At 37.8% G+C, this 12,702-nt stretch overlaps 1 protein-coding gene across 1 annotated transcript in view; it reads right to left on the bottom strand.

Moving 5' to 3' along the window:
- Positions 1-11,416, bottom strand: part of smarca2 (SWI/SNF related, matrix associated, actin dependent regulator of chromatin, subfamily a, member 2) — a 50,279-nt gene extending 38,863 nt beyond the window's left edge. Inside the window, exons 1-6 of the mRNA XM_036599015.1 lie at positions 11,307-11,416; positions 9,615-9,857; positions 7,421-7,550; positions 6,248-6,583; positions 2,046-2,144; positions 1,107-1,398 (exon numbers count right to left, since the gene is read on the bottom strand). Coding sequence (XP_036454908.1) covers positions 1,107-1,398; positions 2,046-2,144; positions 6,248-6,583; positions 7,421-7,550; positions 9,615-9,842 — 1,085 coding nt within the window. The 5' untranslated portion in view covers positions 9,843-9,857; positions 11,307-11,416. The remainder of the gene's footprint in view (positions 1-1,106; positions 1,399-2,045; positions 2,145-6,247; positions 6,584-7,420; positions 7,551-9,614; positions 9,858-11,306) is intronic.
- Between the last annotated feature and the right edge of the window lie 1,286 nt (positions 11,417-12,702).

Below are 12,702 nucleotides of genomic sequence, written 5' to 3'. Positions count from 1 at the left end.
TTTTGCAATATGTGGGGTATATTTAACAACACTATCAAATAACAGGTTTTGTCTAAATAATGATTTGGCAGTTTTCTTTTCCAAGCAGTTGTTAACGTGCACAATCTGCACGCTATGGCTTCTGTGTGCTTTGGTTTATGTGTGCAAGTGGCTTAAAAGTCACAGCCATTCTTTGATTTACTGCACAGTTTCTAAAGGCACTCAGCACAGAACTAAAATTCAGCTCATCCCACCAGCCAAAAATGAACATGTTTCAAAACATAAAGTAAAGAAGAATCACTCAATTTCCTTGAATTTCTGGTGAATTAATGTCCTACCTTCTCAAAATAATTACTGATGGAGTTGAAATAATCACATATTTTCTCAGGGAGTAATATTTTTTTCCAACTAAGTCATTATTTTGACTTTTGACAAATTTAAAATAATGAGATATATTTCAACCTGATGACGTCATATATTAAATACAAAGTTGCGTGTGAGTTCATTTGCATGGAAGTTCTTAGTGTATAACCACCAAGGTTGGCCACCACTGTTGGTGCAAAGTGTCGGCAGACTCTTAGCAATTAGTGCCTGTTTCAGTAAAGCAGCCCTTTAGCCTGAGCAGAATTAAATTCGATTATTGTTCATTTTTCTTTTGACTGGATTTTTAGGTTTGGCCACACTGTGACGAGTATGTGATCTTTTCCTGCAATAATTGTGACTGTGAATGAACCAGGGCCAATTTAGAGTTGAAAAGATCTGGTTAAAATGTCATTGTCTGGAACTCTGACTTCAAGAAAAGAGCACACACGAAGTGGATATGTGAAAAACAATCAGATTTAACTGCCTGTTAAATCTGTTTGCTAATTTATTCAGTAAAATACTAAAATTTAGGACAGTCAAAGACAGATAAAAAGTAAAACTTGCACCCCAAAGGTGTCTGTGTCAGACAAGAGGATTGTTCCCGTCAAAAAAAAAAAACTTCATATGAGATCTCTACCTGTCCTTTCACAGTGAGAGGTCAGCTCTAAACACACCAACAGCAGAAAATGGTGACGACACAGTTTGGAGGAAAAACTTTTTAACAAGCTGCAAAGAACTAAACATCTGAGAGACGTGCACCATACCTGTACTCTCGCTCCTGCAGGAGCTCCACAGGGTCCAGACCCTGGGGCTTCTGGATCGGGGTGATGCGATTCTGTTTCGGCTGGAGCTGGATAATGAGGGAGGGCTGACCAGGACCTTGCTGTGGTTGCTGCTGTGGCTGAGGCTGGGCTGGGGGTTGAGGTTGTGGGGTGAGAGAAGTGCTGGGAATGGGCTGGGGGGCTGTGGGAGCCTGGGGAGGGGCAGGAGAAGGTCTGCCGCTTGGGGCTGGGACAGGAAGCTTCTGGGGGCCAGCAGGGGCCTCAGCACCTTGACCTGAAATAAGTGTTAGAGATACAGTGAAGAGATACCAGTGAGGTTAATTTAGAAGTATCTGTACAAATGTAATAAAGCCTTGTTTGCATTACGCCCTAAAATGCAGTGCTTCAAATGCACTGACTTTCTGCTGGTACAATCTCTATAATCCATTTCAGCACAGTGGCTAGAGGTTTGGCCAGCTATTAGAACGTTTGCAGACATTTAGGATTTTTTATTATATTTTATAGTTTTGGTGACACTTTATTTTGAGTGGTCCTGTTTAGATGAATCAAACACTCAACGGACTCTCAGTAACATATAAAAAACATGAGGGTTAGGATTAGGTTTTGGGTTAGGGTTAAAGTTAGGGTTAGGATTAGGGCCAGTGTCAGGGTTAGGTTTCAGGTAAGGTTGGGTAACGTTAGGTTTTGCATAATGTAAGTAACATACTTAAGGTAAATAATGTACTCCAAATAAAGTGTTACCCAAGTTTCAAGCACTGCATAAATATTAGAGGGTCTTGGACACTTTGGGTTCAGCATTTTCTGAAGCAACATCAGAGCAGAAATATCAGCAGTGAACAGAAAGAATTCCAATGTGGGTGAAATATAGATGCCCTAGTTCAAAATAAGAGCTTCTGACTTCAAAGAGATGACAAGACTCACCCTCGGCCCATGGTTTTGGCCCCGTGCTCTGAGCATGTGTCTGCATGGCTGGAGTGGGACACGGGCCAGACGTAGGCCCTCCATGGGACATCGGCATACCTGCACAAACAACACAAACAAACAAGAGATGGTAAACTATTATTAAAGATGGAGTCTCAAGAGGTGAAGAAATCAAAATGATACAACTTCTGTGCACAGCAACAGAAACAAAACAAAAATAAAAAAACACAAAATAAAAAAAGCTAAGAAGTTAACTGCAACACAACCAAAGTGATAAATTTTAGTACCTGATCTGAAAGTCAGTTTAGTTGCCAGTACCTTATTCTTCACAGCTACAAGTGACATTTACAGCCACCTTAAAACTCAACAAAGTGCAACCAGGGCAGGTGTCTGGATCCACTACTCAGAGAGCCCAGGCAATGCTGACTCATGAGGGCGCAGATAACTAACCTCTACAGATAACTGCAGCACTACACACATCATCAACCTACTGAGTCACTGACTCCACCTCCAACTTATACACAATCAAAATCAAACTAATCCACCTTATTGTTATTATCTGACTTTTCTATTATGCCTAACGCCTTTAAACTTTACATACTTATCTTCTTACCTATACAAACTTCTTTTAGGAAATGTAGCGTATTTTGTGTTCATGTTGCAGAATCTGAAACATCATCCTGAGTACTTCCATCTTACTATTTTAGAGATTTCTGGGAATTCTGGGACATTTCAGTTTTATGGAAACTTACTGTAGAACATAAAGTGAACTATTAAGAATGGCCACTAGCTTCCATAATTACCAGCATAATGCAATAATATAACACAATACCATAACTTAATAAACTAATCTTTTTATATTTACTGTGAAATTGCAGTAACTGTTTAGAGTGCAGTCATGACCAGATCTTCCCAGATCACTATGCTCCAAATTTTGTAATTGATGGAGGGTCTCTGTTAAACAATGCACACTGCTTACAAGTCAGGTGGCATATTATTTAAACTTGATCATTAGAGTTACTGAGCAAGCTCCCGCCAACTTTCCCCCAGACACATTTTACACTATACACTCTTTACTTGACAGTGTTACTTAACACTGAAATAAACAGAGACTTTTACATCATTTGACCAGCAAAAAATAAAAAATAATTTATAATTTCAAAACTCAGCATTAATTAGGTTGGTACAGTAAATTTAGACATTCACATATATTTTTCCACAACCTGAAACCACACATTAATAACTTTACATTTCATCACCTTGCAACATGTGGTACTATAAATAAAGAGAGTGCATTATGCCAAACATTATTTTTGCATTCTGCATTATCTTTCCTTCGTTATTAATGTTCTTTATAATTTTTTTATTAGCATGGTAACTGTTGTTTTTTGTTACAAACTCACTGCGACAAGCATGCTCTCGAAGTTCTCTCAGGAGGTGAACTATAAAGAAGTAGTACTTTGTAAAGTAAGCCCATGTGACATGACAAAACTATACTGTAGTGATATTTTAAGTGATCTTGGGAGTGCTCATCCTATTTTATTTAGACTGTGGTTCTTCGGGTAGGCACGCTGAGATCAGTTTATGATCAGAGGTGCCACCTCTGTCTCCTGGTGATTTTAGCTGGCAGAGTGTTAGTTCAGCAGAACCAAGGGTCACACGTACTGAAAATACATCAGCATTATTTATTTTACATAAGGTTTAAATATAACTTTGGGTGAATATTTTAGAAAGACATTGTGTCTAATTAGCTGGTCTTATATTTAACACTTATTTATAAAACAACAACAAATGTTATTAACAATATTGTTTATCACTAACAATCAATCAATCAATCAATCCATAAGAAAAATAATGGAAAAAAACCCTAATAAGTCCTTAAAATGGGAAAATTAATCTAATTCATGAGCAAATGATAAAGAAGAAGCACGTAAAGGCAACATGCATGATCCAATGGCCCTGTTTGCATTTGGCATTAACATGAGTTCCATATTTGGATATTGTCTGTATACACATAGACAAGTGATCGTAACCTGTTTTAGGAGAACTGCTAAGGAAGAACCTCTCTGGCTAGAGGGTGTGTGCAAGAGAAGCCAAATGTTTCAGGGGTTTTTTGTACCCATATGCAATGGTTGTAATGGTTGTAAATGGTCACTTTGTTTTTTAAGACAAATGTTCTTGTTACAAGTAAGTTACAGTTGTAAGGAGCTATTTAGACAACACCCTTTCAAACTATACTGAAGTCTTTTCATTGCTGTCGATTCACAATTTTTAACATTTCCACAAATTTTATTCAAAAAACTGTCAACGGCATACACCAGTGGTGTCCAGTCTTATCCACAAAGGGCCAGTGTGGCTGCAGATTTTCACTCCACACAAGCTGGAGCACACCTGACTCCACTTGTAAGATCAGGTGATGTCCTGCTTTGTTGGAGTAAAAACCTGCAGCCACACTGGCCCGCCGCACAAACTCTGTTTCTCAAATACACTGATGGTCCTGCACTACTTTTACATTAAAATTCAACACTTGAGACCACAAGTTAATTGCTACATGGTTGGAGCATTAACCATGTAAGCTGCAGTCAGGGATGCGGGAAGTAGGGGGTGTTAAAGCTGCAGCAGCATCTCTACATTTCAGGACTGCATTAATAATTATAATAAAAAGTTCTGAACTTCAGAATAATTTAATAATAATAGAGACCTATGTGTGCTTGTTTCAGTTGTTCGTACAGTTACATTCCATTTAAATATTTTCAAAACCTGAAGTATCACTAAAACACCAACACAAGTAGGCTAAGGTGCAGAGTAGGAAAGTGCCCTCCGTCCTAAAGTAAAAAAATATCAGATGCCAGACAGGCATCACCCATGGACACAAGGTGGCCACCTTCTGTCTGAAAAAGTGAAGAGAGATCAGCAGGGAGTAAAACGGTCAGCTGAGGCACTGAGACAGGAGACATTGCTGCCTGAAAGATAGCAGCAGCCATAGAGGCAAGTTCCATGAAGTAGCGTAGCCTTCTAAAAAATTTCCTCAACAGCGCAAGACACACGTTCTTCATCCATGAGGGAAATGCCTTGACTGCTGAGTTTTCTGTGCTGCCTTTGTTCATAAGGGGAAGCGTCTTTGCAGGACAATTTTTGTTTCTAAATAACCTTCTTTTGGACTTTAAACAAAATCGCCGCATCATCTGGCAAATGGCATTCTGTAACAAGGAGGCAGGCAAGAAAGCAGGACGAACTGCAAGTCAATTCGACTGCAGTCTGGATCGGCTAATTGTTCTAAAGTACAGATGGTAATATCTGAGAGATCCATGGAAACAAAATAAAAGTGTAGGCAAATCTGGGAAACTAAACAAGGAAGACAGACCTAAAGCAAAAACAAAGAATAAACAAGATAATCCAAGAAAACACTATTTAAAAAAAGTGAACTACAGCATGAAAACAACAAGAAAATGGATAAACAGTGCCAAATAGAAAACTAAATGGAAACAAGAACAGGCTGTGAAAATGGTGGAATGTGACTGGGACAATGGTACTCCCTCCACTAAAAGGCAGCTCCAAAGGCACAAAAACCAGCTACAAAAAGGTGGAGTCAAATTCAGAACGGGAGCCAGAACAGAGCAGGGGCACTTTGTTATACAGAGGTAACAAAATCTGTATATGCTCTCTACTCTTTTTGAATGGAAATGTGTGGCATACCTTAATTAACTTCATACAGTCATTTACTGTCAAGGAAAACTTGAACAACGTTAAAAGCATGAACTAGACAGAAACCCCATTTTTTGAAAAAGCAAAAATATTATTAATTTTAATTAATAAGATATAATTTTACTACATTTAAAACTGTTCTTTTTTTAACAATCTAATGCACCTAACAAACAGCATACATTCTAGTTATGTTTAAATTAATTATTAGATATGTCTTCACAGTTTAGGGGATTAACAGAGTTTTAAGAATAAAAATGTGCAGATGTAAAGCTGCAGATACATATTTTGAGGCTTTATAAATGCTGTTTACATTACAGTTGTGACTAATATGCGTAATGTATTGTATTATGGTGATGTAAGAAGTCTTGATCAGAAAAGATCAGTATTCTAGAATATGTATGTTTATTCATTAAAAAGGCTAAAATTAACATCTAATTATTTTAACTGAAATTTGGTTTCAATGCACCTTGAATAACACTACAAATCCCAGCACGCACCTGGAGGCCTGTTGTAAGGGCCAGTGTTGACAGGCTGCTGTTGCATTGTTGGAAGGCTTCTCTTGCCCTGTACGGCTAGCTGCAGGTTCTCTGGAAGAGGCTGTCCTCGTCCCAGGATCTTGTATGCCAGGATCTGAGCTCGGAGCTGCTGCAGTTGGACAGGGCTAAAGGCAGAGTGACCGCGGCCCTGTTGCCCCATCCCCTGAGGATCCATTTGCATCATGGGGCCTGACTGAGTTTGGGGCATCTGGGGTGGCGTAGGACCCCCTCCTGACATGGGGCTTGACACATGCTCTGGTACAGGTCCCATTGGGGAAGGGTGGGGGGACATGTATCCTAGGAAAGAGAGGAAACCTTTGTGTTTAAAGATAGATTACCGTCTCTATTTGAGAATACTTGGCACAAAAGCACAAGGAAACTGCCAGTTATACACACTTACGAGATGAAAAAATTCAGTGTATCAACAACTGAATTTTGCAATAAGACTAAAGTATGTCTGATTATTAATGGCATAAGAAGGACACTGCTATATTTATAAGATTTCTCTCTCTTAGGCATAAAGTCTTTATAAACTTCACTGTACCACTGAATAATTTGTACTGGGCTGAAATATAATTCTGCACTGAAATTAGCTTTACCAAATAGTAGAGCTGCACACTTTTTAGATATGGGTATTATAATTTGAATTTTAACTGAAATCACAATTTTAACTAATTCTGTCTCATTTTTGACAAACACAAAATACGATATGATTACACGATATGATTACTAGGGATGCACGATGATATCAGAATCATATTGGTATCTGCAGATATTTGGTTTTTAAAAGAGATTATCCGCATCAGACAGATATTAAATTTGACAATTTAAACCAATATATGATGATGTATTTATTATACTGAAGAGCAGAACATTTAGGCAACCGCACTTCAATGTCTGCATTTAATTCAATTTACTCGATCTGCAACCCTGTAGAAATAACTGTTACATCTATTCCTCCTAATGCTAATCCAGGTTATTCTAATTCCAATTTCTACATTTTATAAATGTTAATGTTCATGAAAAATATCAGATATTGGCATCGGCCCACAATTCACATATCCAATATCCCATATCTCTAGTTCTTACTCCGCATAGTTTGGGTACACACTAACAGACGCACATAGCAGATACCTTGGCTGTGCTGATCCATTGGACTCTGTGGAGGACCCATGCCACTGTGCAGAGATCTCATCCCAACACCTTTCATTTGGCCATAGTGCAGGTCATCTCCCATTCCCTTCTCATGCAATGCCTCCATAGGCTGAAATGAGCCAAGAGTGAGCAAACAATATGTGTTTACATGCACACTAATAACATGATCAATGAACAACATAGACCTAATTCAACACTACACCTGCACCAACACATCAAAAAACAACAAGAAAAAACAGTATTCCAAATTATATTATAATTTCTAGTTTTATATCAGATTTGACACTACATCTGCAATGTCATGTGCTTCATCCTCGGTGGGTTTAGAAATTAATTTAGAATTGATTCTTGTCTCACACAGACCCAGAGTTTATTCATTATGAGATTACTTCAAGTGAGATAAAAAGATTATTAAATGTAGCACTTACTGTTGTAATAATTTGCCAATAATGTAATAATCCCAGAAATCTAGCAAAATTTTGCACCTAGCTCAGTCAAAATGTAATAAATCCCAATAATATAATAAACTGCCTAATGATGTAATAGAATGCCTTAACCATTATTGTAATAACATTTTTACCATAATAAACGAATAATTATGTATTTAATAATGTAGTACCCTATTCTGTTATTGGGAATTTATAAGATTTTGAAGTTAATCATTTGTAGTACCATATTACATTATTGGGAATTTATTACATGGGTGACACTTTATTTTAAGTGGTCCTTTATAGATTAAAAAAACACAACAGACTCTGAGTAGCATATCAACAACATATCAATGATGTACCGGCTGTGAAGAACCTGCATTCAATAGATTATCAAAGTGTTACCATTATATTTTCAAGTTGGTCATTTATAATCCTATATTACAATATTGGGAATTTATTAAGTTCACGAGTTGACCATGTTTTTCAAACAATGACCACAGACTGCTGAGCAGCTGAAGTCTTGTATCAGTCAAGAATGGGCAAAAATTCTGCTTGCAAAACTGCAACAATTAGTATCCTCAGTTCCCAATTGATTTAAAAGTGAAATGAAAAGAAATGGTGATGTAACACAGTGGGAAATAATATTACTATTATTTTCTTTGTACTTCTGTCAATTAAATAGATGTTCAAGAGAATTAGCAAATTGCAGATTCTTGTTTTTAATGTATTTATGTGCAATAAAAAATGTCCCAACTCTTTTAGATATGTGGGTCGAGAATAAAATCTTTTCCCAAGTGAGTTTACTCATTATTATAGTGCTGTTTTGTCACCTAACAGTGCAGAATAGAAATGCATAGCCTTGCAAAGTTTGTTGTATAGACAAGAATATAATCGTATGCAACTGGTGTACTGTTATTAGAATTGATTATTTCAACTTAAGATTTACAGCATGTTTTAAGTATTGCAATGTAACTGAAAACAGCATTTCTCTCCGTAATCACATCAAAGCACTGCTGACAGGCTTTTAATACTGGTATGATACAGAATATTCCAACACTGGTATTTCTGTAGGTAAAAAAAATTAAGACGACGGCACAATTGACTAACACTTTAATACCAACAAATGAACACTGATTTATTGAGCTCTCAGCTCCAGCCGTAGACTAAAAATACATTTAGTGTTACATCATGACAAAAAAAAACTATATTATCCATTTGGAAAAGAAACATGGATATAATAATAATTCAAGAAAAAAGTATATTCCCAATAATGTAATAAGGTGTTACAAATGATCATCCTAAAAATCCTAAGAATTTTAGGAAACTTCCTAAGAGTGTAATAAAGTAATACATTATTGATACAAATAGTATTGCATTAACGGTCAAGACCCTGCATTACATTACTAGACAAATTATTACCTTATTTGGTTTTATTACATTTTTAACATTTTAAAGTTAAACACACAATTTCATTACATGTTTATGTGTTATTACATTATTGTAAAATTATTATAATATTAGGTGCAGCATTAAGGGATCGTAAAAGTAATAAATGAATTATTGGTGAATTTTTGCAGCTGTTATATTATTACATTTTGCACATGCAATCATACACAACAGCTGTTTTCAGCCCAACATACAACAGATGTTGAAGACTACTGACTGCTATAGGGAGTTGTAACAACACTGAGAAAATAAAGGAAACCCATAAAACTAGTATGTTAAGTCACAGTCCTACATACCTTATGCATGGGATGCATGCCATCCTGTGAATAGTCTGCTGTCCCCTGGCTCTGCATGCTATGGGGAACGCTGGGAGGCCCTGGGCTAGGACCCATCATACTGTGAACAGAGCCTGGAGAGGGACCCGGACCAGGGCTGGGCCCTAGAATGGGCCCTGGGGACAGGCCAGCGCCTGGAGAAGGACCAGGATGGGACATTCCAACAGACGGATCGGTTGGCGTGGACATCTATCAGCTGTGAAGCTGCAGATAAGTCGGTAAAAATTCAGAGAAAATAACACTGACAGACACACAAAACCAAAGTCTCAGTTTACTTCTGCCACAAATGTGTATTAACATTAGCTATGAGAGTAGAACACCTGCTTAATAAATATATTACACCCTTAAATGGACTGAGAGTAATCCCTGTATGGGATGCCTTGACATACATCCAATGTAAATTAAACATAACATATTTACGTTTTTTTTTCTGCATTTTTGTCAATACTTAATTTTCCTTCCAAATTCCTTGCGTTTCCAAGCTCACGCCTTGGTGAGGAGGGCAAAGATGATCAAAGTTTGTCTGGGCCTTAGTATCACTGGAGAAAGTGTGCGGGTATTTGCATAACAATTCAACAATGTGCCCCATCTGACACTTTGACACGCTCCTCTTTGGATCAGACTCAGCTCAGATCAACACAAAGGCCAGAGGCTAAATTTGTAACAGATGAGCAAACAGTCACCCGCGATATCTAAGCATCGCTGCCTAATCTTTCCATGCAAATGTAAATAGGAAAAGTAACTAGAGTTGACTTTGAATTACATCACATACATAAGTTTGCTAAGCCATGCGAAGCTTGAACTGAATGCTAGAGGGAAAATCCAAACAAAATACATGGTAAAAGTTCTGTTCGGTGAAAAAACTCTCCATTTTCAAACCAGCGGTTATAACGTACAGGCCCAACGTTTACGAGGCTGAAGTTGGCTTCTTATTCGAAATTTCCCGCTCCACCTTAAACAACGCTGAGGCACCAGAATGTAACTGCTGCACCGTTTAAGGTGGAACGGGCAAATTCAAATAAGAAGCTGGCGAATAACAAGCCAACTTCAGCCTCGTCAAACGTTTGTGGTCCCACATAACAAATAATACGGACACTTTGTGAGGAACGAGTCACATATGATATCTTTTTAATTATAATTTACAAAAACGTTTAACTCTTTTCCAGCAGGGAAAATCGTAGGTAAGACGCTGGAGTGTTTAGCCATGGGTGAGTTATTATTTTGGGACAGCAGCAGCGCCATTGCAGTTCCGTTAAATCTGCTAAAAAAGTTTCGAAGACTTCGCCATGACAGCTGTCTGTAAACACACGGAGCACCAACCACATGCGACAACAGTCGTGTGTGTCACACAGAAAAACTATTTTCCTTTTACTGTATGACTACATTAGCTAGCTAACTAGACTAAATTCGTGCCGAGCCTAAGTTCCCACCTACGCATAGCCCACCAGGCTAGGCTAGCTGTCTACAGTCCCACTGCACATAGCCTATTTACCAGAAGTAGCAGCGCGCTAGCTGGCTAACCCCCCTCTGTACAGTTATGTTAGCACGCTGTAATGGCCCCGAAGCCCTTTCCTGAACTGTAAAAACGCTGCCCTGTTTTAACGAATACACATTTTTAATATTTTTAAGGTAAACAGTATAGGACTCGGTTACCTTATGGGCGACAGAAATCGATATTTGGACCTAGTGCATTATTTCAGCTTCAGAAATATGACTGCCATTAGTGGATCCCCTCCCCCCTCTGTTTTGCTGACATGTTCAGGTTAAGCGTTTGTTTTTCTGATTGGTCAGCAGGAGCCGAAGTATGCCCTGCTTTGCGATGTGATTGGTCGAAGAGGACATCAATTGAATGTTTCTCTATTTTGGGGGGCGGGGTTTAATGGCCACTTTCACTCCGCTGCGCCGAACGTGCTAGAACTGGAGCGGTTCTTCTCTCTCTCTTTCTCTCTTAATCTCTCTCTCTCTCTCTGTCTCTCTCTTTTTGTCTGTCTCTGTCTCTGTTTGTGCGGTGATGAACTTGACTCGGCTTGAGCAAAACGAGGCGAGTTTAGCCGTATAAAGTATACCACAAAATACAATATATCAGTACACCAATGAGATGATATAATAGTAAAATCACCCAGTTCAGTTTTATCAGTCTAATATACCCAAATAATGAAACAATACATACACATATAAACAAACCATGCTGCTGTGATATATGGCACTAGTAGCAAATTAATAATATTTTACTAATGCTTTGCACTGTTAAATGCATTAAATTTCATTTGTTTTGTAATGCACAGACTAGAATAATTTTCTCAACTATTACTATTTTTAGGTCTAGTGATAAATGCAAGACGTATTGAAAGCCAGATCTTACTTAAAAAAAAAATGCTGTAACCTATAGTACCGCGTCTCTGCCGCACGGGGGAGACAAAGGCTAAGAAATCCGTACAGCGATACAGCAGGTGCTGTAGACTGCCTGCCTGACTTTGCTGTCGAGGCTGAAATTGTCACGAGCTGTCCAGTTATGGAAATTCATAGTCTTGCAGTGAACATTTCACGAGATGATTTAAATATTATGCAGAATAATACGATTCAAACACAAATAATAGTACAACAATGCAGCTTTTTTATTAGGCTATGGTTCCCTTACAGCAAAATATACAGTATATACAGTACTATGCACAAGGATTGATCAGAAATATGATGTCATGCAGATACTTACTGCTCACTGCTGCTACATCTAAACTACCGTTCAAAGTTTGAGATCACTGTTTTCAGCAGTATAAAGCCAATTTTTGAAGATATACATATAAAACAAATCAAATTTGATGCTACTGCTCCACAATGTCATAGATTTCAACAAATCTGAAAGAATGAAGGACAGCGCTGTAAATGATTCCTTGATGACAGAGAAAGCAGTATGACATTGAGAATGACGTTAGAAAGAAATTACCATGCATAAAACCTCGTTTTTTTTTAAAAAAGATGTGCAAATCTTGAGGCAAATAATTTGATAAGAAAACAGTATAAATTAATAATACAGTATAGAATTTACCCTTTA

This window comes from Colossoma macropomum, unplaced genomic scaffold (assembly GCF_904425465.1).
Source record: "Colossoma macropomum unplaced genomic scaffold, Colossoma_macropomum, whole genome shotgun sequence".
Classification (NCBI taxonomy): domain Eukaryota; kingdom Metazoa; phylum Chordata; class Actinopteri; order Characiformes; family Serrasalmidae; genus Colossoma; species Colossoma macropomum.
This window is presented reverse-complemented; position numbering and strand designations above follow the sequence as displayed.